Raw genomic sequence first — 27,503 nt, forward strand, 5'->3', positions numbered from 1 at the left:
TTTTGCATTTGAAGTTACCAGTAATCAGCTTGTGTTTACCTTATATACATATCTTCATACATTAATCTATGTGGGAAGCCATTCGACTCAGCAAACATAAAAAAAAAAATATCCGTATTCTCAGACCCATATCCGTGTGTTTAGCTGGGAGATTAGGTGCCGTATACACACTCTCACACACTCTCACACACACTTACTCACTCACACATATCAACTTGTGCCTTGAGCAGGCAAAGAGTTTCTGCCTGGGCTGAACGATTCACTTGATTCGATTCTTTAGAACAGACCAGATTAAGTGAATCGAACTCTGCCTGATTTGATTTGTTTGTTTACTCAGAGCTTTATCCAGAAATAGAGCGTAATCCGTTACATTAACCCATTCTAAAGCCTGAAATAAATTGGATTAGGAGTGCTTGAGCGAAAAGAGCTCAAAAATGTTCAGGGCTAAAATTTCTAAATGTCAGTTTACACAAAAGTAGAAATAGAACCTCTCTTTGTGTTACTGCTTGCAGATAAAATGATGCACCATTTCATCAACACGTTGTAATTCAGGATCAGAAATGTGGCATCCTGAAGGTTTTACAAGGTAACAACAATCATTAACATTTAGATACTAAACATAAATGACCCTAAACTAATGACAGCACATCGTCTCACGTCACCGAACCAAAACTGCCTCTGTATTGTGAAAGACTGCCAGACTTAAAACCTAAAGTATTCCCCTAAGCCTAGTGTACGTCATTTATGAACATTGGAAATCACAATTATAATTCCCACGCGATCCAGATGTTATTAGTGCACTGCGTGTCAGAAAACATTCACTTTAATAAATGACTCAATTTGAGACCAAGTCAAGAAGCTTTTATTGTCATTACAACCATATATAGCTTGTTACAGTACACAGTGAAATGAGACAACTTTTCTCCAGGATCATGGTGTTAACATAAAACAAAGACAGAGCTATAAGGACTTAGTAAGTTAGTCCTAGATACTTAAAGGACAAAAGACAGTGCAGGACAAAGGACAAAAGACAGTGCAGGACAAAAGACTGCAGGAGAAAAAGACAATGCAGTACAAGACAGACAAGACGGTGCAGGACAAAAAACAGTACAAGACAAAAGACAGTGCAGAACAGTGTCTCAGTGCAGGACAAAAGACAGTGCAGGACAAAAGACAGTGCAGGACAAGACAGACAAGACAGTGCAGGACAAAAGACGGTGCAAAACAAAAGACAGTGCAGGACAGAGTCTCAGTGCAGGACAAAAGACAGTGCAGGACAGTGTCTCAGTGCAGGACAAAAGACAGTGCAAGACAAAAGACAGTGCAGGACAAAAGACAGTGCAAGACAAAAGACAGTGCAGGACAGTGTCTCAGTGCAGGACAGTGTCACAGTGCAGGACAAGACAGTGCAGGACAAGACAGTGCAGGACAGTGTCTCAGTGCAGGATAAAATACAGTGCAGGACAAAAGACACTGCAGGATAAAAGACAGTGCAGGACAAAAATTACAAGACGACACACACTGAACTGAAAAGACAAATGTAAATGGGAATGCGTTGGGAAGTGTTATCCCTATCATTTAGTTAAAATAAACTACTAACTTTAGGTCACCTGTTCTTCACTGCATGGCATCAGACAATTAAGATCTCCACATACACATGCAAAAGGCCTCATTTTAACACCATCTCCACAAAAAAAATCCCCAGAAGCATCTCAGATTCAGAATTACACGACATAAGCGGTACTGAAATCAGTGACAATATGACCTGTATCATGAACATGAATTAACGCAACACTACACGTCTTTAAACTTCAGCACATTCTTGGACTTCTTTGTTTTGTTTGCGAACCGTTTACTCAGAATGACTCGTTCCAACAAAGAACCGATTCGTTTGTGACTCTCTCTCTCTCTCTCTCTCTCTCTCTCTCTCTCTCTCTCTCTCTCTCTCTCTCTCTCTCTCTCTCTCTCTCTCTGCGTCTCACTGGAAGAATCAAGGAAGGTTCAGTCATTCGCCAGGGCTAGCACTGAGCATTACGCTAGCTCTGGGTGCTGTAGGAGTTTGTTTATCCTTGTGACAACATCCCAGCTTGCACAATGAGGCTAAAGATCGGGTTTATCCTCCGGAGTTTATTAGTAATCGGCACATTTTTGGGGCTGGTGTTGCTCTGGTCGTCTCTTTCTCCCAAACCGGACGATGAACCTCCTTTCGGCAAAGTCGTGAGTGTTTATTCACGTTTTCTCTTATGCTTAAATACATCATATCTATAATCCTGCTTCGTTTTTAATACATTTATCAGCTGTTCGCGTTTTGTTTGTCCGTCTGAGCTTCTATTAAATAAACACCAACATGCTAACATGCTAACCAGTGTCGTTGTCATGGAGATTGCTATTTTAGCTATCGGTGGTAAAAAAAAAAGAAAAACCGTGTAACAAAAAAAAATTGGTCAATAAACACATGGATATTAAACAGACATTTAAAAAAACATTGTAGTTTATATTTGATATTACAGTTTATATTCACTAGATAAACATATAGTTATTTAGCTAATAAGCTAAGCTAAGCACAGTCCACTATAGACAGGATCTCATACCGGAAGTGTGTAATTTATATTATATGAAAGAGAATAAAAACGGATCTCTTTTAAAAACGATGTGATTAGCTGTGATCCATCTCAGATGGTGCTGTACATCCCTGTGCTTTTAGTCCTTGTGATAACTTTCTGCTCCACATCATGCAGGTCTTATATAGTTTCATTCATTCATTGATGAACCACTTGGTCCTGGTGAATCCTACACAGGGACAAGTGGCTTGAGCTGGAGAACATTCACACACCTGTGTCTTTTTTTCTCTTTCTCTCTGTCTCTTTCAGTGTCTTTCTTTCTCTTTCTCTCTGTCTCTTTCAGTGTATTTCTCTCTCTCTCTCTCTCTCTCTCTCTCTCTCTCTCTCTCTCTCTCTCTGTGTCTGTGTCTCTTTCAGTCTCTTTCAGTGTCTCTCTCTGTCTCAGTCTCAGTCTCTCTCTCTCTCTCTCTGTCTCTCTCTTTCAGTGTCTCTCTCTCTGTCTCAGTCTCTCTCTCTCTCTCTCTCTCTCTCTCTCTCTCTCTCTCTCTCTGTCTCTCTGTGTGAGGGTGTGTGTGAGTAAAAGCAGCATTACAGGACACGTGGCACAATACTGACAGCACAGCATTAATCATATCTAAGACTGACGTGTAACCTGGTTAATCATATTCCAACATTACTGCCCTTTAGAACGACTCCTTACAGGTTCTTACAGAGCTGCGAACACGCCTTAGACAAGAAGATCCAAATCAGGGCTTCTTTCAGCTAATGAAACACATCCATATCCCTCTGTCTCTGTGAGATCAGACAGTCCTCGCTCCGTCTGATATTACTGAGTCTATTCTAGAATCTCTTCCTTTGACATTTCTCTTTATCTGAAAAAAAAAAACGGTTTCACAAATAATTTTGTTTGACTTTTGGAGCATAAATATACAGAATCGAGTCAAGACCGAGTCCAGAGAGGGTTGAGTCTGAGTCAAGACCGAGTCCAGAGAGGTTTAAGTCCGAGTCAAGACCGAGACCAGAGAGGGTTAAGTCCGAGTCAACAAAAATGAGCAACAAGCTCAATCAGAAAAGCACATTTAAAAGCACCATTAATACTGTATATTACTCACATTGGTTAAAAAAACGATGTCAGTTGAGGGCAAAAAGGAAACAATTAAAATATACCAACTTTTAACTTTCAAGGTCAACTACTGAATTTGCCTTGAATTATGTGCATTTCTAAAAGTTTTGAAGATTACAGATGGGTATAATTGCTTTTCAAATAGATAAGCGAGGACACCATCCTGTTACCCAGACGAGCACGATGTGGCCTCATGATTAATCCACCCCGACTAAAAATTCTCTCCACCGGTGCAGACATTTTAAAAGACATTTTAAAAACAATTAGATTACAGCCAGTGACTGCAAATGACCTCCTCTGGTCTGACCTCCTCAGGTCGTCTGACCGTCTGACCTCACGCCAGTCTGATGCGTGCAAAAAATCACCAATCATTGTTCGTGTCAATCTTACATCAGTTTAAAGAAACAGTAATATATATTTTTAATAGGGACTCGTGTGGACTCGAGAATAAGTCCGATTCCGAATGTATTCGAGTACGAGTCGAGACCGAGTCAAAATGTTCGCGAGTCCATGACAAGACCAAGACCATTAAAATATGGTCTCGAGACCGAGTCCAAGACCGAGTCTCGAGTACTACAACACTGGTGCCAAACTTATCCTTATTTAGTTGCAGGTGTTTTATCGTCATGCTTGTTGTATTTAAGCTTAAGCTCTGTTATGGAAATAACTTCCGTTTGTTATGTCTACTTTAGAAAGACCCCATTTAAGGTCAAATTCCATGATATTCCCGCTTGGTTTCTGTTAGAAAAGGAAGTGTTTTTCTTCTGCATGAAAAAAAAAAACTTGATCATCTAGTCAACAGTTCACACACATGGACGTTTTTTATGAATTCATCTTTTTCTGGAGCTTCTCAGAATCAATATGGAAGTATTTCTGCTTCTGTTTTTTTTTTTTTTTCTTTCTTCAAGGTGAAGGTTTTTACTCCCAGACACTCTTGTGGTTTTATTTGCAGTAACGAAAGCTACAGGTCTTCTTCCATCTTTAGTAAATATACTTTTATTCTATCATTTATACACAGAGAACCTTTTTGAGGTGAAATATGTTTCTATGCAGTAGAAAGGAGAGAGGTGTGTTTTTTGTTTTTCTCTTTCTTTGACCTTGTTTAAAGGAGGCTTTTATGACCTGTGGCAAAGTTACAGTAGATATGTCAAGAAGAAATAGGGAGGAGGGAATAATGGCTGAGCGAGTTCTTAGAAAATAACCCAGTCTTTTTGGCAAAATGAAATAAACACACTGATCCAGGGTCAGTTTTCAGTGTTTATATATTTCCGTGCACAGTTTGGTTCTTGTAATGATAAAATCACAGTTAACAAAACCTACAAATCCCTTTGTCTTCCTTTGCGATGTTATACAAAGAAGGTAAAATTGTGTAGCAGTAAATCTCTCACTTTTTCTACTGATTGATCTTTAGACTTTCTAATTCTATCATTATCCTCATCATCATCTTCCTTGTTCACCGTGACATTACGCTTTTTTTTAGGAAGTAAGAGAAGTCCCGAATCCTCAGAATGACGTCGGGGATCAGTTTAAAGCCGTGGTGCCGTGGCCTCACGTGGAAGGGGTGGAGGTGGACCTGGAGGCCATCAGGCAGAGGAAAGGAGAAGACAAGCCCAACCCCAAGTTCAGAGTTCAGGACCAGCAGAACATCATTCAGAAGCAGTACGTCACATTTAAACCCCACACTAATATCTTCTCAGACCCAGTTCTGCGTAGAGGAAGCCTGGGCAACTTTGAGCCCAAAGAACCAGAACCTCCAGGGGTCCCCGGAGGGCCGGGAGAGGGCAGCAAACCGTTCGTCCTGGGAGCTGAGTATGCAGACTCTGTGCAGGCCAGCATTAAGGAGTTCGGGTTCAACATGGTGGCCAGCGACATGATCTCACTGGACAGGAGCATCGGGGACTTGCGGCATGAAGAGTGAGTATCAGAGTGCAACCGACCTTCCGTATAAAACTCCCATCTGTGCTACCATCAGCAAGCTTTGTTTTAGTATTAAAAGAACTTTAAATTAAAACATTTACAGAACGGCATTTGGTCATCTCCTAACCCGTCAGGTCACAACAAAAATAATGCATATCATTTTGTACTGTATAAACAATATTTATCGATGTTCTCATGTTGAAGTAAAACTGGACCTACAGCATCACTTGGTGTATCTTAGCTGCAAGTAACTCTCTTTATTTTCTGGCTCCAAAGCTACAGAGAAAGTCAAACAAACTCCTCCTCACACCCTTATTTCCTCCGCATTACACACAATGATAAATCATGCAGTGTTATAGGAAAGCGCTGTGGGTGGCAGTTCCACCTGAGCAGGGACAGAGACGTCCCCGCCTGAGCAGGGACAGAGACGTCCCCGCCTGAGCAGGGACAGAGACGTCCCCGCCTGAGCAGGGACTAATTTGGTATTTAGGGAAAAATACACACCAGGTTTTTGTGTTTTTTGAGTGTGTGTAAACCTGGACTATTAACATCAAATGGGACATCTTTACTGGCAAATATTTACACATAATTAAGCTTTAAAAAAAGAAGCTGAATGTTTTTATATGGTTAAAAAAAACAAACGCCATTGTACTGATCACAGAACGGAGCGGTTCAGCATGAAGCCTTTATGACTTCATTTCCAGCTCAGTCTACATGGGCAAACATCAAACTGTGAAAGGCCTGAATAGGATACGTTTTTATTTGGTTTGCATTCCTTGAGAGCTGGAAAGTTGACTGATGCTCACACCTTTGTAGACCGTACGTTAAACCACACCCTGTTGTCAAACAACCACCTGTTTAACCACTATGTTGCTCCATGCTCTTCTTACACGGGTATGGAAGAGGCTCAATAAGCACTGCGTCACTGCTCAGTCTCTGCTCAGTCACTGTCTCTCTCTCTCTGTCTCTCTGTCTCTCTCTCTCTCTCCCTCTGTCTCTCTCCCTCTGTCTCTCTCCCTCTGTCTCTCTCTGTCTCTCTCTGTCTCTCTCTCTGTCTCTCTCTGTCTCTCTCTCTCTTTCTCTCTGTATCTCTCTTTCTCTCTCTCTCTCTCTCTGTCTCTCTCTCTCTCTCTGTCCCTCTCTCTTTCTCTATTTCTCTCTCTGTCTCTCTCTCTCTCTGTCTCTGTCTCTCTCTATCTCTCTGTCTCTCTCTCTGTGTCTCCCCTCTCTCTCTCTGTCTCTCTCTCTCTCTGTCCCTCTCTGTCTCTCTCTCTCTCTATTTCTCTCTCTCTCTCTCCCCCTCTCTCTATCTCTCTGTCTGTCTCTCTGTGTCTCTCTGTGTCTCCTCTCTCTCTCTCTCTCTCTCTCTCTCTCTCTCTCTGTCTCTCTCTCTCTGTCTCTCTTTCTGTCCCTCTCTCTCTGTCTCTCTCTCTCTCTCTTTCTCATAATTATAGCTAACATGACTATAAATGCAGCCTTTGAATCTCCCTGTTATCGGTTGCTTTATAATTAATCTGTCGCTTTCTCCCCAACTTCTCTTGGAAAGACGAGGATTATTTGACTGTAATCACATTCGTAAACAGACTAGACACTAAAATCCTTTTGCATTAAAACTACAGCTGGAACAGTTTCATGGCGTTTCCATCATGCCGCTAAAACGATGGAAATTCGTCCTGTATTATGGGCTGTGACTGGAACTCTGACCCTGCAGCTCTGATTTCACTTCAAGACGTGCAGAATTTATAATCAACACTTCTTGTGAAACAGGATATTAAGGCATGAACCATACGAAGCGACCGTTTGCACTGTGAACCAAATAAACCACGTTTCTCTCTTTTTTTCTTTCTTTCTCTCTCTCTCTCTCTCTCTCTCTCTCTCTCTCTCTCTCTTTCTCAACCCCCCTCTCCCCCCCCCTCACTCCCTTTCACCCCCTCTCTTACTCTTTCTGTCTCTTTTTTTCTCTCTCTCTCACTCACTCTCACTCTCTTTCACCCCCTTACTCTTCCTGTCTCTCTCTCTCTTTCTTTCACCACCCCTCTCTTTCTGACTCTCACTCTTTCTTTCGCTCATTCACTCACTCACACTCTTTCCCTCTCTCTTTCTCTGAGGCTGTTAAATACAGCACGAGTTTGAAAAGTTGTGCTAAATTAGAAGTGAGAATGTAAAGTTGTCCCCTGGCAGACCGCCAGCACCGTTTCTCCTTCACATTGTCTCGTCTGCGCTCCTCATCACTATAACGTCAGTGTTGTACAGGATTCACGAGCAGCACAGTGAAAACTTCTCCATGCTGCCTAAAGTTTCATTTGCTTGTCCTATTACTCCTGATCCTGTCCAGCGGCCCAGATCTCGAATTTACAAAATGCAAATATATTATGCAAATATTTAATGTGTAATGATTCATTCGAGGCTTGTTTGTTTATGAAGAAACCCAGCGGTTTCCTGAGTGAAAACATCCTGTCGTCTGTCACTTCATCACGGACCCCACATGCACATCTGAAATCACGAGTTCACTCTGAATTTACAGAATAATCCCCTCAATCTCAGTCTTCAGTGATGCAGCGGCGCTTTAGTCTTTAGCTCTGTCCAGATGTCACAGCTTCTTACTCTCATCAGAAGAATGAGATGTTGCACATGGAATGAAAACTGTGGAAGGAGTCGTGAAAGAAGCTGCTGCTTATTTGTGGCAAGGAGCTAAGAGAGAAACCTGGGATTTTTTCATCCCCTTTAAACCCCATTGTAAGCAGACACAGGGATAGAACGTCTATCTGTGTGTGATGGTGTGACACACGACCTCCACCTTCTCACTGGAATACTTAGCACAGCACATTTACTCCATTATTTTACATTCAAGTTTTGTAAGTGGACGTTTCTGTTAAAGGGTCACACCCTGAAACACTGGAATGTTGTGTTCTAAGTCTTGGAATTTCTTTGTTATATATTTTTTTTTGTGTGTGTGTTTTTAGAATAAAGAAAGGTTGAACTCGTGTGATTGTGTCTGTGTGTGTCTGTGTGTATCTGTGTGTGTGTGTGTGTGTATCTGTCTGTGTGTGTGTGTGTGTGTGTGTGTCTGTCTGTGTGTGTGTGTGTCTGTCTGTGTGTGTGTGTCTGTCTGTGTGTGTGTGTGTCTGTCTGTGTGTGTGTCTGTCTGTGTGTGTGTGTGTCTGTCTGTGTGTGTGTGTGTGTGTCTGTGTGTGTGTGTGTGTGTCTGTGTGTGTGTGTGTCTGTGTGTGTGTGTGTGTCTGTGTGTGTAACTGTCTGTCTGTGTGTGTAACTGTCTGTCTGTGTGTGTAACTGTGTGTGTGTGTGTGTGTGTGTGTGTGTGTGTGTGTGTGTGTGTGTGTGTGTGTGTGTGTGTGTGTGTGGTTTCCTCAGCAAGTTTTTCATGTTGTTCACCAACAGGCTCCACATCAGTGATGTATAAAATGCACAAACCAACCTGACTGGTTCTGTGTTACAGAAATAACCTGTATATCACATCATCACAGCTATTGTTTATATCCCATTGTAACAGCAGTGTGTTTATATCCCAGTGTAACAGTAGTGTGTTTACATCCCAGTGTAACAGCAGTGTGTTTATATCCCAGTGTAACAGCAGTGTGTTTATATCCCAGTGTAACAGCAGTGTGTTTATATCCCAGTGTAACAGCAGTGTGTTTATATCCCAGTGTAACAGCAGTGTGTTTATATCCCAGTGTAACAGTAGTGTGTTTACATCCCAGTGTAACAGCAGTGTGTTTATATCCCAGTGTAACAGCAGTGTGTTTATATCCCAGTGTAACAGCAGTGTGTTTATATCCCAGTGTTACAGCAGTGTGTTTATATGCGAGTGTAACAGCAGTAAGATGTGACCGTGTGTTTATATCCCAGTGTAACAGCGGTGTGTTTATATCCCAGTGTAACAGCGGTGTGTTTATATCCCAGTGTAACAGCGGTGTGTTTATATCCCAGTGTAACAGCGGTGTGTTTATATCCCAGTGTAACAGCGGTGTGTTTATATCCCAGTGTAACAGCGGTGTGTTTATATCCCAGTGTAACAGCGGTGTGTTTATATCCCAGTGTAACCATGTGAAGATTTAATAATGATAATATTTTCCCATTTAAATCAGAAAAACTCATTCAAAATTAGGATTAATAAATAATCTCGCCACAAGGTGGAGCTGTCTAACAAAATTCAGACCTGGACGCCTCAGAGGTTCTACTCTAAACCACGGACCAGTCCAAGGATTTGAAAGTTGTTTATGTAGAAAAATCTTTATTGACATCTAAGTTATTAAGTACAAGAAAACTGCTTGGTAAATATTTGTGTTGACTCTTTCTCCAGTTTACACTTAAAGGGTAGGAGCTCTGTGTAAATTCTATAATAAATCAATTATGCAGGCACACACACACACACACACACACACACACACACACACACACACATACACAGACTCTTACAAAACAGGACCTTCTCCCTTACACACTTCTTTTTATTTGTTCATTCTCTCTCTCTCTCTCTCTCTCTCTCTCTCTCTCTCTCTCGCACACACACACACATTACCAAACATGTCTATAATTAAGGTTCTGTCCCTTTACACACTCTCTTTCTCTCTCTCTCTCTCTCGCTCGCACACACACACACACTACCAAACATGTCTATAATTAAGGTGCTTTCCCTTTACACACACACTCTTTCTCTCTCTCTCTCTCTCTCTCTCTCTCTCTCTCTCTCTCTCTCTCTCTCTCACACACACACACACATACGCACACGCGCACACACGTTACCAAACTTGTCTATAATTAAGGTGCTGTCCCTTTACACACTCTCTCTTTTTCTCTCTCTCTCTTTTCTCACCTGTGTTTTGTTCAGCTCCTTGTCTATGTTCTCAGTCACCTGATCCAGCAGTCAGGATGTATGTGTCATTATCAGCAGATTTTCACCATCAGGACACGTTTGTTCAGGTGCAGGCTTGACTATAAAACTCTGCACAAGGGTCAGGACGGCATGGAGGCAAGCGGCTCTACCTGTTCTGTCGTGTGGGTCGCTCGCGGTGTTCTTAAATAGATGTCTAACACACACACACACACACACACACACACACTAATCACTCTAGTGAGCGAGCAGGATGTTTACTCACCCTGAGACCTTGTACAGTTGATCTCAGTTTAGTCGACTTGTACACAAGTCTTATTTTATTCCATCCTGAGGTTCTGTACATTTCTGAAGCCGTACTCACGTCGCACACTATTCACTCGTACTATATATCAAATATAATCACGCTGATCCTAACAGAAGAAATAAAATCAGTCAGATCTCCACTATTATATTACAGAGCGCTGCCTCTGACTCAACCTGTCTAGTGGAAAGAGTGAAGGTTATCCCAATGGCACACACGTGTCCGCAAACTTTTGGTCGTATTGTGTATCAAAAGCACATCAGGTTAACAAGTATGTACTCTAGTAAATAATCCAGCTCTTGTTTCCTGCTCATATTTTTAGACAGGCTTTAACTCATCAGATTTGCACACACACACACACACACTTTTTTTTAAGTGGAGATCTATGTGATGATATGTGTGTCTTGTATTAACATCAGTGTGTTCTCACTATCGATAAAACTTTCCATGTTTGCAGAGTCATGCTCTCACTCTCGCTCTGTGTAAGGCCTGAGCTGTTTGTTATATCCCACAGACCTTCCTGTAACTCTGCGCACACGCACACACACACACACACACACACACACCTCCCCCTGCACTGGGTGTCAGATCTGTTAGAGCTCAGACAGGCTAAAAATAACCACAGGCTTCTGTAGCTTTGGAGCTTAGTTAAAACTGTGTGTGTGGGTGTGTGTGTGTGGGTGTGTGTGGGTGTTTGTGTGTTCATGCAAGCTCATACACAGCTTTACACTTGTCAAACTGCACAGTAAGTTGGTGTGTGTGAATGAGGAAATGGTTCTGGGCTTGGCATTACTGCGATCCTCTGAGAGGAAACCGTGAGCAACATGCTGCCTTCCTGTATCACACACCCACAGCAGGAAGGCGTGCGCACCCGTGTGTGTGTGTGTGTGTGTGTGTGTGGTGTGTGTGTGTGTGGATCCTGTTACAACAGCATCGGATTGTTGTGCGCTGTGTTTTGGCACATCCATGTATCTATGCCCCAACATGGCAGCTTACACACACACAAACACACACACACACACACACACACACACACTTGTCTATTAACTTGTCATATAACAGCTTTATATATTGCTTGTAAACTCATGTATATAAAATGTAATCTCTGTCTGGATCTTGCTCGATATTTGTGCTCTAACTTGTGTGTGTGTGTGTGTGTGTGTGGCCTCAGGTGTAAGTACTGGCACTACGATGAGAACCTGTTGACGTCGAGTGTGGTGATCGTGTTCCATAACGAGGGCTGGTCCACTCTAATGAGAACCGTACACAGCGTCATCAAGAGGACGCCTCCCAAATACCTCGCCGAGATCGTCATGATCGACGACTTCAGCAACAAAGGTATCGCGCACGTTGACTGACGCCGCACGTCCCTCTGACGTGATCCTAGACACCAGAGTGACTTACACTTATCACATGTATACAGCTGAGCAGTTGAGGGATAAGAGCCTTGCTCAGGGGCCCAGCAGTCGCAGCTTGGCAGTGTCGGGAATTGAACTCATGATCTTCTCATGTGCTTTAATAGAGAGCCTGAAACACCACATGGCAACAACTAACACACAACTTCGTTATTATAAATCTTTACAGTAGGTTTGAAACAACTCCGATCCTGACGTACAGGATTCTATATAAAATACCAGAGTAAAGCCCTATTCGGACGGGATTAGTTTTACATGGGGACGTGGAGTAATGCAATTTTACCTCAGGACGTCTGTAATATTAATTGGCCGATTCTCACGGGACAAGACATCTCGGTAAAACTAGCAGAAGTGTGAGGGGTAACTCGCTTTACGCACCACAGTAACCTCCTTGTCGTCATGTGCGTATGACGTCGCTTTCTGTTTCAAGCGCCTCCGTGCTTACAAAAGGCGCCAAAAACTACTTTTAAACAGGAAATGACGGAATTTTACCGTACATATTTACAGCGGGTCTATTCGGACGGGATTAGTATTACCTGAGGTCATTTTTCCGGACCTTTTTACAGAAGGTAAAAGTCGCCGTAATCTTTACTGACATTGTCCGTAATGATTACCGAGATGGCGCATTCGATCGGGACTAAAATCACAGAGAAGCTCTGCTAATAATTACTTTACCCCCCACGTCTCCATGTAGAACTAATCCCGTCCAAATAGGGCTTAAGGCTGAAGTTATGTGACTTTGGAGCTCCGTTCCTGGCTCAAGAAGAAACTCCAGGGTTTCTGTTACAGAGCTCTTTGTTTCAGTTCATCATCTTCCCCACTTTTTCAAAATACACTTCGTTCATTTAGTTTGTCAATAGAAACATGACCAGAGGAGCAGCGCTGTCTTTAAAGCTCAGTGTGATCTCCTAGCCTTGACCCGTCACTCTCATTTACCCTCACATTCTCACGGATCAGTACTCAGTACTCAGCAGTAGCTACCTCTACTCGTGTTAGTATAAACTCACATGGGACCAGACATTACATACAGTATGCTTCCCAGCTGTCCGTGCTACTCATGCACCATATCTGTGACACCACGTACGTACACATTGTGTTAACGGCCAATATCGCACATGCTCTCTTTTCATACAGAGATGAAACACTGTTTTATATATAACTAAATGTTATTTAATGTAAGCGAGTTCTACATGAGCTGTATGCTTGGTGCACTTAAAGGGCTTCTGGGATTTTTTTTTTTTTCAGCATAAACATGTGCTTAACTTCACCCGACCTTCTTACCTTCTGGACCGAGACCAAATGGAGAAAAATCTCACGTTAACGATAACTCGATTATCTGAATATCTATTAGCTGTAACACAAACGATGGGTTCGTGTTAATGCGCTCATTCGAATACGTTATCGTTTCTATAGTAACTGTGTACTCGGGGACTTTTACAGAGGACACGCAAAGTGATCCAAGACTAATAATAGACAGATTTAAATACATGTTGTTTATCAGCATAGAGCGCTTTCTGTCTCGGTTTCTGTGTGTGTGTGTGTGTGTGTGTGTGTGTGATGGTGAGAAAGGCTGATGAGGGTATGACTGCTTATCACAGCTGTAAGACAGAACAGAAACTAACTGGGATGTTTCACAACATTATCTCTAGCTGTAAACCATGAGAACGTGTGATGTGACTTTCATTAATAAATTAGACGTCGTGATCAGTGAATATTGGCCGTGGTATAAAAGATATAACACTGGCAACGATGCAGTTATGCTGAAATAATACACGTCGCTCACACGTAGCACTGCCTCGTCTGGAGTGTGGTGTCGTTTACACCGCAGCGGCTCTGCAGGTATTTAACGTGACGTTTATATTGTCGTGATGGTATACAACAGGGATTCCCAACCCCCGGTCCCCGGACCGGTACCGGTTCGTGGATCTAATAGTACCAGGCCGCCAAGGTCCATTACATTTTTCCATTTTATTTACTGTAGTGTATTTCTCTCCGGCTTGTGTGACATGGACGAGAGGGTAACCGGTAGCTGAAAGACGTCACCTAAAGCCGCACCAATACCGCGCATGCGCAAAATTTCATGATATCGGGGCGGTTTTAGGTGACGTCTGGAGCTGAGCGGCTGCAAGCGGCAGCGGCGTTGTAGCTTTAGTGTACAGAAGGTGTGTATCGCTCTTCTCTCTGTTCACCGGTACTTGCCATGTTGAACAAATCAACGGAATAAACTGGACATAAGCGACACATTTCAGGTGTCATTGTCTCCTATTACCCCCAGATGGAACCGTCTCGTTGTAAAGAAACAAGCTCAGGGTTCTCATAGATTTAGCGTTGTAGTGAGTTAAAATGTTAAATCACTTTCTATTCATTCTTTGGTGAAACTGTATTTTATTTTGAGGGCATGTTTAAATACAATTAAATTAATATTATTAAATCAAAACAATCTAAAATATAAACAATCAACACCAGTGATCAAACGTTGACTGGTCCGTGGCGATAAAAAGGTTGGGAATCACTGGTATACAAGATTCGAGCGACAGATCCTCATCCCAAACTAGTCTCCAGTCACTTTGTGGTTTCTCTCTGACATTGCAGCAGCAGCAGCAACAACAACAACACTAATGATAACACTAACTCACTGCCTCTCTTCTGTACATAGATGTTTTTATTATTGTTTGCAAGTCACTGCAGTTTAAGCAGAATAAAACACTTGACAATGTTTATCTTCACCTTGTAACTGTATCACAAGCATGTCGTTGTTTATTTCCTAAAACCACACAAGCGCTTTATTTCCTGACAAAATGTGTTTTTACTCTACAATAATTAGCCTCAAATTCAGCTTCGAGAAACTGGTGCATAAAGTTTATTTAATTATAATGTACTTTGTTTCTCTCTGTTTTACAAACACCTCTCTCTCTCTCTCTCTCTCTCTCTCTCTCTCTCTTTCTCTGTCTCTCTCTTTATACATACAACTCTCTCTCTCTGTCTCTCTCTCTCTCTCTCTCTCTCTCTCACACTCACTCACTCTCTTTATCTCTGTGTATTTCTCTATTTATATACACATCTCTCTCTCTTTCTCTCTCTCTCACTCACTCTCTCTTTCTCACTCTCTGTGTCTCTCTCCCTTATACACACACAACTCTCTCACTCATTCACTTTCTCTCTCTCTGTCTGTCTCTCTCTTTATACACACAATTCTCTCTCTGTCTCTCTCACTCTATTTATCTCTGTGTTTCTCTATTTATACACACATCTCTCTCTCTTTCTCTCTCTGTGTCTCTCTCCCTTATACACACACAACTCTCTCACTCATTCACTTTCTCTCTCTCTGTCTGTCTCTCTCTTTATACACACAATTCTCTCTCTCTCTCTCACACACTCACTCACTCTCTTTATCTCTGTGTGTTTCTCTATTTATACACACATCTCTCTCTCTTTCTCTCTCTCTCACTCACTCTCTCTTTCTCTCTCTCTCTGTCTCTCTCTCTTATACACACAACTCTCTCTCTCTGTGTCTCTCTCTTTAAACACACAACTCTCTCTCTCTCTCTCTCTCTCTCTCTCTCTCTCTCTCTCTGTGTCTCTCTCTCTTATACACACAACTCTCTCTCTCTCTCTCTCTCTCTCTCTCTCTCTCTCTCTCTCTCTCTCTGTCTCTCTCTCCCTCTAGCTCACCTTAAGGAGAGGTTAGAGGAATACATTAAGCAGTGGAACGGTCTGGTGAAGCTGTTCCGCAATGAAAAGAGAGAAGGACTGATCCAGGCCAGGAGTATAGGAGCACGCAAAGCCTCTCTGGGACAGGTGTGTGTGTGCGTGGGGACAGGGTGTGTGTGTTTGCGTGCGAGTGTGAGTACGTGTGTGTGCTTGATAGTGCGTGTGTGATTGTGAGAGTATAGTTGTATGAGTGCAAGGATATTACAGAATGTGTGTGAGGAAGTATGTATTATGTTTTAAACGGCCTCATAAGATAAAGCTGTTAACGCATGCTAGCTGTAAATATCTGAGAGTGTTTGTTTCTCACAATGAGTGTGTGTGTGTGTGTGTGTGTGTGTGTGTGTGTGTGTGTGTGTGTGTGTGTGTGTGTGTGTGTGTGTGTGTGTGTGTGTTACTTTCCACAGGTTTTGATCTACCTTGATGCTCATTGTGAAGTGGGGATAAATTGGTATGCTCCACTTGTGGCCCCCATATCCAAAGACCGGTATGTCTATATGAACTCCCCCTCATCCATCATCATCATCATCATTATCATCATCATCAGAATATAAAGAAGTAGAAATTTTAGTCAAAAAAATAAAGAGCAGAAAAATGAAAATAAAATGAAAGAAGAAAAAAAAGGAGAATAAAGTAAAAGCACAAAACTTGTGGCAGTTTTAATGAAGGAAAGATCATAAAATTAAACGACAGATTATGAAGAAAAGGGAAATAAAGAAGCAGAGGATTAGAGAAAAAGAGAATGAGAGCGATGAATAATTTAAATAAATAAAAGCAAAAAATTAAGACTATTAAGTGGAAACAGGGATTAACGAAGTGTAGCAAAATGTAGTCTAGATTATTATTATTATTATTATTATTATTATTATTATTATTCATTAACCAGAAGAGTATTTCAGTGTGAATATATTTACTTGTCCATGTGAAACCCATGCAGGTTGCACTGCAGAGGTCTGAATCTTCACTCCCATCATCACGATATTCTGTGTAACTTGTAACGTAATCAGAGCTGTATTGGACAAAGCTAACCTGATGATTAGACAGCGGCCGGTCCTTCCTGTCCGCCACGGAGCATAACATGGCGGTTGTGTTGTGTTGTGTTGTGATGTTGACGTTTTGCAGAACAGTTTGCACAGTGCCTCTGATAGATTACATAGACGGCAATGATTATACGATAGAGCCTCAGCAGGGAGGGGACGAGGACGGCCTGGCGCGAGGAGCCTGGGACTGGAGTCTGCTGTGGAAAAGAGTTCCGCTCGGCAGCAACGAGAAGAAGAAGAGAAAGCAAAAGACCGAGCCTTATCGGTAAACACTGTTGACATGCAGCATGGTCATTAAAACCCCTGTCTCTCTCCCGTGTCGTGTTCCCCCCCCTCCTCTCGTGTGGCTGTGATTGTGTGCGAATGTGTGTATGTTTGCATGGATTGCCCCCCCCCTCTCCTCCTTTCTCTCCATCTTCCATCGCTGGTGTTAGAACGGTGTGCACGGTGCCTCTCATTGACTCCATTAATGGCCAGACCTACACCATCGACCCCCAGGGCGGGGGGGATGATGATGGCTATGCCAGAGGCGCATGGGACTGGAGCATGCTGTGGAAGCGTGTGCCGCTCGGTAAACGAGAGAAGGACATGAGATTAACTAAAACCGAGCCATATCGGTAATTCACAACTTAATTCCAAACTGATTGGTGGTGGTCTTTGTGCATTGTGCTTTTTATTTGTAAATAATAACATCTAACCCAACAGCACGCCTGGAACAACAGGCGCAGTCATTACTATACGAATGCCACTAACACACATTATACTAATTAGCTGCTTAATTAGTATAATCAATGGAGAGAAAAACAAAATCCTCGCTCTTTTCATCAACGCATGTAATCATCTCCATGACAGACGACCCACTCACCGATCCGTCTGTACGCAGAGTTGAGGAATGGTTTGGTGAAAGGTATCAACGTTTTGATAGAATGGTGTGAATGTAGTCAGTCAGATGTTTAGTGTGTGTTGTCTGGGGTTTACATTTGTACTGTAGCTACCAGGCGAAAGTTTACATGAACAATTCTGTCTCACATAAAAACAAAAAGGTCTGGTGTGAATATCTGCCTCGAACCTGGTCCAGATCTTCAGTGAGGCTCGTGATGTACACACATACAGTACAGTGAGGGCTGGAGGCAGCGCTGCATGTGTGCTTTATTATACAAGATGCAGACGTTTACTTAGGGACGTAAAGGGAAATAAAGATCCCACGTTTTTATACACTCTTTCTTTTTCTCTCTCTCTCTCTCTCTCTCTCTCTCTCTCTCTCTCTCTTTTTCTCTCTTTCTCTCTCTCTTTCTCTCGCTCTCTCTCTCTCTTTATTTCTTTCTCTCTCTCTCTCTTTATTTCTTACTCTCTCTCTCTCTTTATTTCTTACTCTCTCTCACTCTCTTTATTTTTTACTCTCTCTCTTTCTCTCTATTTCTCTTTCTCTCTCATTTCTTACTCTCTCGCTCTCTTTATTTCTTACTCTCTCTCTTGCTCTCTTTATTTCTTACTCTCGCTCTCTTTATTTCTTACTCTCTCTCTTTATTTCTCTCTTTCTCTCTCTCTCTCTCTCTCTCTCTATATATATATATATATAATTTCTCTATCATAGCTACTTTATCCAATCATTAGTGCCTGAGCTCATGTATGAGGAAGAGGGCAGACACAACTTTGAGGAAGCACGTGTTAGCCTACTAGCTCCTCGGTTGCTAGTAGCGAGGAATATCGGATGCTGACTTTAACTACTAACTAGTAACTACTAACTAGTAACTACTAACTAGCCTAGCTGGTTTTAGATTTCTTTCTCTCCGTAATACAGATCGGGGGAACCCAGGTGGCGAGGTTTACTGCTGTAATACCAAGAAAGTCCAGAAATAAGACCTTCTGTTATTTCTAGCTACTTCGCAACACTGGAATAGTTGCGAAATATCTTTGTTATGATTTTCCAGTTTTTCACCAGACCTGTCATCTATGTTTTTGTTTTTCTGGAACACACCCCATCATCTGCCCTACAAGCAGTCAACCATGAACGAAAATAGTCCGAAAGTAAAAGCTGGAAAGCTGGAATAACAAACCGCTTTAGAATTATCCGTCGGACGTTTAATTGTCGTTGGAAACCATTTTATACCATAAAAACATTTTATTCCTCATTGATCGTTTTACACAAAGCATAAGTGACTAGTGCAAAATGTTGTGTAGTATATTGTGATATAAGCGTTTAAGGGGATGCAGGACATCTTGAGGCTTTTCCACAAACCATTTCTCTGACACCTGACAGTGTTTACAGACTAGTGTGCTATTTTCCAGACAGTAAAACAGTTTTATTTCTTGCTGGTTTTTTTTTTATGAGGTGCAGTTTTTTCAGCACAGTCAAAACATTTACTGTACATTTACATTTACAGCATTTATCTCATTTTTATACAACTCAGCAATTAAGGGTTAAGGGCCTTTCTCAGGGGCCCAGCAGTGGCAACCTGGTGGACATGGGAATCGAACTCACAATCTTCCAATTGGTAGTCCAGCACCTTAACCGCTAGGCTTCCGCATCCCACATACATACGTTATGTATAACACGTTACGTGTAAATTACACAAAGCTTTGCTGCTTGTTCAACAAAGTATGCATTCTTTTCTGTCTGGAAGATACCATACTCTAACATCCCAATGGAAATAAATCTCGCTCTGTGGCTCTATGGAATGAAACCAAACCAGACCCATGTTGGTGATGTCTTAGCCATTCTCTCTGTAAACAAGGCTGCCACACGTATAACCACACGTATAACCTGGTCCAGGAAAAAAACAGACTGACCTGAAATTTTGAAAGGCAAATTTAAATTTCCATGAGCGGCGAGTTCATCGTCTTAACGTGTGTTTTAAACAGCAGCTGTTTGACTTTGTGTGTGTGTGTGTGTGTGTGTGTGTGTGTGTGTGTGTGTGTGTGTGTGTGTGTGTGTGTGTGTGTGTGTGTGTGTGTGTGTGTGTGTGTGTGTGTGTGTGTGTGTGTGTGTGTGTGATGCACCTGTGCACCATGTCGAGTCCTAGCAGTGTCTCCCAGGAGATTCGGTTTTTGTGTCTCCGAAACACTTAAAGCTCGTTTTACACCACGCGAGACACTGCGAATGCTGTACATCACAACAGCTTTCAACATCATACACATGGCATCTTTAGTTTCTGTCTCGTCTCGTGGTAATCGGTGACATGACATGCAAGTGCCTGTATTGTCTACCAAATTAATATCAGCCTGGAATTTCCACTTCTCTGGAAAACTGGAAGGTTTGTAATCGGTTCGAATGCTCACTGCTCCGGTGTGAAGCACAATATTGTCCTAGACTCACAATGTAGCATGAATATTATATTTTAAGTGTCTGTGAGCCTAAAACCTGGAGGTTATTAACTCGCAGTGTAACGCTTAGCACATCTGGTGTAAAACGTGTCTTCGTTGTGTTAGGAGATGAAACCGAAACAGACTTAAAAAAAAAAACCAAAAAAAAAACAGATGAGTTGAGGAGGTTAACACGTGTGTGTGTGTGGGGGTGTGTGTGTAAGGTCTCCTGCGATGGCTGGTGGGCTCTTTGCTATCGAACGAGATTTCTTCTTCGAGCTGGGCCTCTATGATCCCGGTCTACAGATTTGGGGTGGAGAGAATTTCGAGATATCGTACAAGGTAATTTTTATTCCTGTCGCTTACTGCTGAGATCACGTCCGAGCGGTACGTATTATTTTATATTTTGTGTGTGTGTGTGTGTGTGTGTGTGTTATGTATAGATCTGGCAGTGTGGAGGACAGCTGCTGTTTACTCCCTGCTCTCGTGTGGGACACATCTACCGTTTACACGGATGGGCCGGAAACCCGCCCCCTGCTCATGTCGGCTCCTCCCCCACGCTGAAGGTGGGTTTTGTATCACATATAACTTTCACAGTAGCCTTGCACCGATTCTATTACACGTACACGTCTTTGAGTATGCACTAATTAATACGTCTTGCACATCGGCAGCGATGGAAAGACAACGTACATCGTGTTCCTCTCAAGTGTTTAGTCGTGTGACATTATCCATACGTGTGAAATAACAGTAAATGTTTCATATTAAATCTGATCCTGATGGAGCTGCACGACTCTTAGACCCTGTTGCTTTGTGTCAGAAAGCGCGGTCGGTTTGAGACTCTGATGCTAAACTCTGATGCTTTTTTTTTGTTCTCATGTATCTTTTTTATCACTATTACTCTTATTGCGCAGAACTACGTGCGGGTGGTGGAGGTGTGGTGGGACGAATATAAGGATTATTTCTACGCCAGCCGACCCGAGACGCTCACCCTGGCTTACGGAGACATCAGCCCTCTGAAGAAGTTCAGGGAAGAGCATCGCTGCAAGAGCTTTAAGTGGTTCATGGAGGAGATCGCCTACGACATCCCCACCTATTACCCACTGCCTCCCAAAAACGTGGAGTGGGGTGAGGTGCGCAGCTCTCACCTTTTTTTTTCTTTTCTTTTCTTTTTTTTGTCCAGCACATTCAAATGATACCAGTTTGCGGTGTGGGCTGAAGTGGGCGGAGCCGGGTCGGTGTATGAAGGGTGCCGATTGAGTCGGAGTAGAAGCGTAACAGTATCCGCTGCTCTGTTTGCAGATCCGTGGACTTGAAACGAGTTACTGCATCGACAGCATGGGACACACCAACGGAGGGAGTGTGGAGATCGGACCGTGCCACAGGATGGGGGGGAATCAGGTGAGACTTTAAACGATTCTACAAAGCAAAGTTTCACCGCACTACATTACCGATTTCCTCAGTTCGGACGCTTCAGAAGGTGTTGCTTTTGCTTTTGCTTTGCCTTTCTAGTTTCCATAGTAACAGCTAATTTTAGGACTTCAGATGATCTAAAAATAAAAATGTACTTTTTAGAATTAAGATTAACATTAGGATTAAAAAGTGTGATACTGTTGATGATGGTGAAGGTTCCTGTAAGGAGATATTTGTTTACAGAGTTTCCAGTGTCAAAGCTTTTCATGTCAGAGCTGCACTGTAACTTTACCTCAAAAAACCTGTTTCGTTAATGTTGATAGAGGGGAAAAAGTGAGGGAACAAATATACACCGTCGCTCTAACCTATGTTACATAAATAGACGAAAGCGTTGGTTTGTCATTTTTTTAATGAACGTAAAATGTAATTAGCGGTGACGATATTGATGCTTCATAACAGGGCACCTCTGTAACACATCTGTAACACACTCTGAGTCATAGTAAATCAGAACACGACAAATTAGTAAAGGAATTCATAAAGGAATTCATTCATTCATTCATTTTCTACCGCTTATCCAAACTTCTCGGGTCACGGGGAGCCTGTGCCTATCTCAGGCGTCATCGGGCATCGAGGCAGGATACACCCTGGACGGAGTGCCAACCAATCACAGGGCACACACACACTCTCATTCACTCACACACACTAACACACCACGGACAATTTTCCAGAGATGCCAATCAACCTACCATGCATGTCTTTGGATCGGGGGAGGAAACCGGAGTACCCGGAGGAAACCCCCGAGGCACGGGGAGAACATGCAAACTCCACACACACACAAGGCGGAGGGGGGAATCGAACCCCCAACCCTGGAGGTGTGAGGCGAACGTGCTAACCACTAAGCCACCGTGCCCCCCCTAAAGGAATACAACTGTAGCCAAATTCCTTTCCTCAGTCCAGTCCTCGTGAAGTTCACCCAAATTCTTGAACGGATTTTGCTTGACAAGCCTCTCAAGGCTGCGGTTCTCTCGATCGGTCGTGCATCTTTTTCTTCCACACCTTTTTCCTTCCACACAACTTTCTGTTACCATGCTTGGATATAGCACTCTGGCAATGAATGCTTACCCTCCTTGTGAAGGGTGTCGTCGATCGTCTTCTAAATTACTTCAGTCTGTGTGTACTGAATTTATATAACGCATAAGTTTCACTATTTGAGTCGAATTACTGAAATAAATGAACTTTTCCATGACATTCTGATTTATTGAGATGCACCTGTATATAGGAAATGATTAACAGGAAGCTTATACTGTCAGTAAATCCAACTCGAAATGATTTCCACATGAATCCGTGAGCTTCATCCACCCTGTAAATCCACCGCCTCACTTTATGTTACAGCTGTTCCGAATAAACGAAGCGAATCAGCTGATGCAGTACGACCAGTGCCTGACCAAGGGCTCGGAGACCTCCGTCATCATCACACACTGCAACCTGAAGGAGTACACAGAGTGGAGGTACTTTAAGGTGAGTCCGAGACGTGGCGCTTCTGTCTAAATGGCTCTGTGGCACATTACAGAGAAAACAGGGCAAAAGACCAGAGTAAGTGCATGAATTGGAAGTAAACCAGGAAGTGATGAGTGTAAAGCTCAGGCTTATACAAACACTACAAAATGCAGCGCTTCCATAAATCACTGAACCTGCTGTCGCTCGTCGAGCTGACGTAGATAAGGCCTAGTGTAAAAGTAGAGCCAAACCCATCAGGTGATTTTACGGATCACTGTTATGGCTCAATTATTTTTTGATGATAATACAAATAAATTATGATCAGTTTACAATTGTATCATGATTCATCCAAGTCGCTAGTTGTTAAATTAAGAATGTATTGCCGAATTACGGAGCCCTGAGCATCAGAACGACCAGACATAGGAACAGTTTCTTCCCTCAATATGGCAATCCATCTGATGAACACTTAAAGCTGGGGTCTTTATGGTTTGAAAGCCAATGTTGACATATAAAATAACTAAAACAAACATGCCCCTAACCCAAATGGGTCCCACTCCTGTATCGATAGCTCCGCCCACACATACATACATAACCAAGGCAACTAATGGAAAGAAACGTGTCTTTATCATAGCTGAAGGGAAGAACAATACGATTGCAGATAAACAAACAAGCAAAAATGCCACACAAGCATAATCATGTAAAGGACAAAGGCATATATTAGTTCTGTGTAACAAAGCAAAACCAACGTTACTCACCTATCGAGAAGGAAAAAAGCGCCTCGGCGTCTTAAGTAAAGTCGGCCACATATTCACAGGTCGGAGTTTCCCGAGTCGATAACTCCTGAGCTAAACGCTGTTACTACACAAAACGCGGTTGTAGCTGCCTCTCTACATTACTACGATAGAAAAGAGGTGTTATTTGTGTAGTAACAGCGTTTAGCTCAGGAGTTATTGACACGGGAAACTCCAATCTGTGAATATGTGGCCGACTTCCTGCTCCTTCAGTTCTCTCCAGCGCTTGAAAGCTGATCCTATATTAACACGTCCTACTTCTTGCCTTATCGTAAGTCTTTCTTCTCTTTCTTTCTTTGTTTTTATCCTCCATGTCAATGTTAAAACCGCTTTCTGCTAACGTCACACATGCACACTGACCACTCTCTCCGCCCATATTGACGAGACCCGCCCCTTTCTGCTCATTGGCCACACGTTTGTTTTGATTTTTGCTTATTATTCGGCGCGACTCAGTTTTCTGAAGCATTTCTCAAAAATCGGAGACCCCGCCTTTAACACACATCTGATGAACTCTATTCTTACATTATTTACACATACTTACTTATTTATATTTCAATTTGCACATTTTTCCACTGTACATACAACTGCATTTATTATATATGTGTTCATGTCTTATCATTGCCATTCTGTTTACACTGTGGAGCTCCTGGATTAGAACAAATTCCTCGTATGTGAAAACATACTTGGCAATAAAGACCTTTCTGATTCTGATTCTGATTCAGATTTAAACACACTTTGTAGAATCAGATTCAGATTTATTGGCCAAGTGTGTTGACACACACAATGAATTTGGTTCCAGCAGTTTGTAACTCTCAAAGGTACAGACATAAATAAACACAATACCATACAAGAAAACAATGCAGAAGATGAGATACAATATAGACAGAATGAGAATAACACTATGAGTAGCCACACTAGACCCATTAAATAAATGTGAAGGTTGGACTTGGAACTTAAAGGCTTTGCACTAACCATATATTTTTCATTAATTTATTATTTTTGTGGCTTAACCTTTTTAGGATCTGCACCGCTTCACACACACACCCACAGGAAAATGCTTAGACCGCTCGGACGTCTTGCACACGGTCTTCATCTCTGAATGCGACCACAGCAAGAGCACTCAGAAATGGGAAATGAACAATATCGTGGCCGTGTGAAGACGAGGGCGTTGGATCTCACCGAGCTTCTCCTGCACCAGGGGTTAAAGGTGTAAAAAACAGCTGACGGAAAAACTTTCAGATTTTTGTCATCTACAGTAATGAGGCCATGTTCTGATATTGCCATCTTTATTTTTATATGTAGATATTTGACTTTATGGTGGATGATGTTTACAGGTGTTCAGTCATCTGCGTTTCATGAAGACACACACACACATGATGACTAGTGACCTAACACCGCTGTTTTTAATTCTTCATTCAGATCTAGCGAGAATATTGTTTAACCTGACACTGGGCATTTTTTTTATTTATTTTTTCTTCCAGAGAACTCCAGTTTTATGAGAAATTTAATATTCTGCTTTTTGGCACAACTTTAAATCAGATTTGGGTTTTCATTTTAAGGGGTAAATTATAGATATATACACAAAGGGCTTACAAGGCAGAGGGTAATCATGAGAATAATCGGATATATTTATTTATTATTTTTAAATATTGCTTCGATGTCTGCTTGGAAATAGATCTGTTCAATAATAATAATAATAATAATGTAAGTGAATTCTTTTGCTTTAAATTTAAGAAAATCACTGGATAAGCACTGTTGGTGAAAGGCATGAGAGAAAAAATACACCATGTATGCTATTTTTTGTACAATGTAAATACGAGCATTTCTAAGTTAACATTTTGAGATGCAGTGGACCTCGGAATGAAGGTGTAAATATCTAACTTGTAAAATGATCAGCACTGTTTTCTCAAGAGAATAAATTGAACCTTTTTAATCACTCGTGTAAATAGATACCAGTTTGTTATTGGAATGGACTCGATTTTTTTTTTTTAATGAAAGCTTAATGAGCCGGTGTTTCCAGTCTAAATATTTAACACACATACGGGAATAAAAAAGTTCATTAACATCAATTATAGAGCCCAGGTCACCCTCCTCTCCATCAGTGTACACTAAGAGCACTTTTACATAGTGAATAAGAGTATAGAGATGTTTAAATAAAACTTACCATTTACTTTTTCTTATTACTTATCAAAACAAACTACTGTTGGTTTTTTCTTTCAAATTAACAGGAAAAATCAAACAATGTACAATATTAAACCAGATCTACACATGGACACCTGACCATGATACCCATGTGTGAGATTTATAGATTCGATCCCTCTTTGCTGTCAGGTATTGATGTCTGATGTGGGGGTTCGGTGGGGTTGAGTCAGAGTCCGGGCTTTATGCAGGAGACTCCAGTTCTTCCAATTAAACCTTAACCTCTTCACCATGTCTTCATGGAAGGCTCACAGATGGGTTTGACGGTCAGGTGTCCACAAACTTTTGGACATATGGTGTACAAATAAATGTATGTAATCTCTTTAAAGGATTCTCCTACAGATTCAGAAGCACTGCACACACCTGCTGAGGGCAATCCATCATATATTATCCAATCCAAATATTAAACATTCAGTTGTGGTCCCTTTCCAGTGAAGAAATAAACATTGTCTATCTCTAGGATTCTTGAACTATTTTCCAGAATTGAACAAAACAAGAACTTTCAACAATATAAATACTGGACAAATTATTTAAATCAATTTTTGGAGCCAAATATTGTTATGCCATCCCTGCTATGTGACCAAGGCATTGTTTTCAGGTTATCTGTCTACAAGTGTTGAATTTTTTTGGAATTAATCCAAATACATTCAATGTCACAGTAAAGTTAAATGTCTGAAATTGTTTTTGTTTCAATAGCATGAAGGAAAAACTATATTTTTGTTTTTAACCTTGGAGAGACATCGTTATTGATGCAGACCTTTTTTTTTCTACCATTAGTCTCCATCCATCCAAAATCTATAGCACTTTTCTTATGCAGAGGAACATGGAGTCTATCCAAAGGTGCACAAAGGACACCCTGGATAGAGTACCAGCCCAATCACATACACCCACACGCCAAACCTGAGTACCCAGCAGAAACCCCTGAAGCACTAGAATATGCATACATACAAAGGTTGGACTCAATCCCCTGTAACTCTGGAGGTGAAAAGCAAAGTGCTAACTATTGAACCTCAGCATTCACAATCCTGGTCATGCACATTTTAGTATTTCATGCACACCAGTTTTAACTAACCTGCATTAAATTAAAGTCTTTATTTCGGTCACATATACAGTAGGAAAAGTGAAAGCAAAGTTGGTGTGAAGAACAGAGGTTCAACCTTGATGCAAAGTGTGAGAGTAGAGAATAACACATCCTTGAGGTTCACAGTAAGAACATTAAACTCTAATGACGTTGATCCATATCCACCTCACATGGTTAAGAGCATGAGACAGATTAGAGCATCTGGCATTACCTAAACTCAGGAAGGTGTGGTCTGATCAACCTTCATTTTAGACACGCATTAGCAGTGCTTATATTTTGGAAACCTACTGGCTTAAACCTCC

General features: G+C 41.8%; 2 protein-coding genes and 1 long non-coding RNA gene across 4 annotated transcripts in view; 2 read left to right on the forward strand and 1 right to left on the reverse strand.

Annotated features, from left to right (window-relative positions):
• galntl6 (polypeptide N-acetylgalactosaminyltransferase like 6) overlaps nucleotides 1-3,041 on the forward strand; it is a 249,528-nt gene extending 246,487 nt beyond the window's left edge. The window contains exon 14 of the transcript XR_007140295.1: nucleotides 3,013-3,041. The gene's annotated coding sequence lies outside the window, so the exon portion shown is untranslated. The remainder of the gene's footprint in view (nucleotides 1-3,012) is intronic.
• galnt7 (UDP-N-acetyl-alpha-D-galactosamine: polypeptide N-acetylgalactosaminyltransferase 7) lies at nucleotides 1,960-25,857 on the forward strand. 2 transcript variants are annotated; one of them, XM_047811905.1, is made up of 12 exons: nucleotides 1,960-2,217; nucleotides 5,165-5,598; nucleotides 11,929-12,095; nucleotides 15,840-15,970; nucleotides 16,288-16,367; nucleotides 17,003-17,185; nucleotides 20,448-20,565; nucleotides 20,667-20,789; nucleotides 21,135-21,353; nucleotides 21,523-21,621; nucleotides 23,026-23,151; nucleotides 24,941-25,857. In XM_047811905.1, exons 1-12 carry the CDS (start codon nucleotides 2,095-2,097, stop codon nucleotides 25,076-25,078), a joined length of 1,941 nt encoding a protein of 646 aa, XP_047667861.1. In that variant the 5' UTR covers nucleotides 1,960-2,094; the 3' UTR covers nucleotides 25,079-25,857. The 2 variants fall into 2 exon arrangements, with proteins under 2 accessions (XP_047667861.1, XP_027034089.1); XM_027178288.2 differs by lacking the exon at nucleotides 17,003-17,185 and adding an exon at nucleotides 17,355-17,537 and having other exon boundaries at nucleotides 1,961-2,217.
• LOC125140997 lies at nucleotides 22,865-23,947 on the reverse strand. The gene is made up of 2 exons (XR_007140296.1): nucleotides 23,886-23,947; nucleotides 22,865-23,187 (listed from the first exon to the last, which is right to left on the reverse strand). It is a non-coding gene; the product is annotated as an uncharacterized LOC125140997 (long non-coding RNA).
• Nucleotides 25,858-27,503: the final 1,646 nt, after the last annotated feature.

The sequence above is a fragment of the Tachysurus fulvidraco genome, chromosome 4 (assembly GCF_022655615.1).
Source record: "Tachysurus fulvidraco isolate hzauxx_2018 chromosome 4, HZAU_PFXX_2.0, whole genome shotgun sequence".
NCBI lineage: Eukaryota > Metazoa > Chordata > Actinopteri > Siluriformes > Bagridae > Tachysurus > Tachysurus fulvidraco.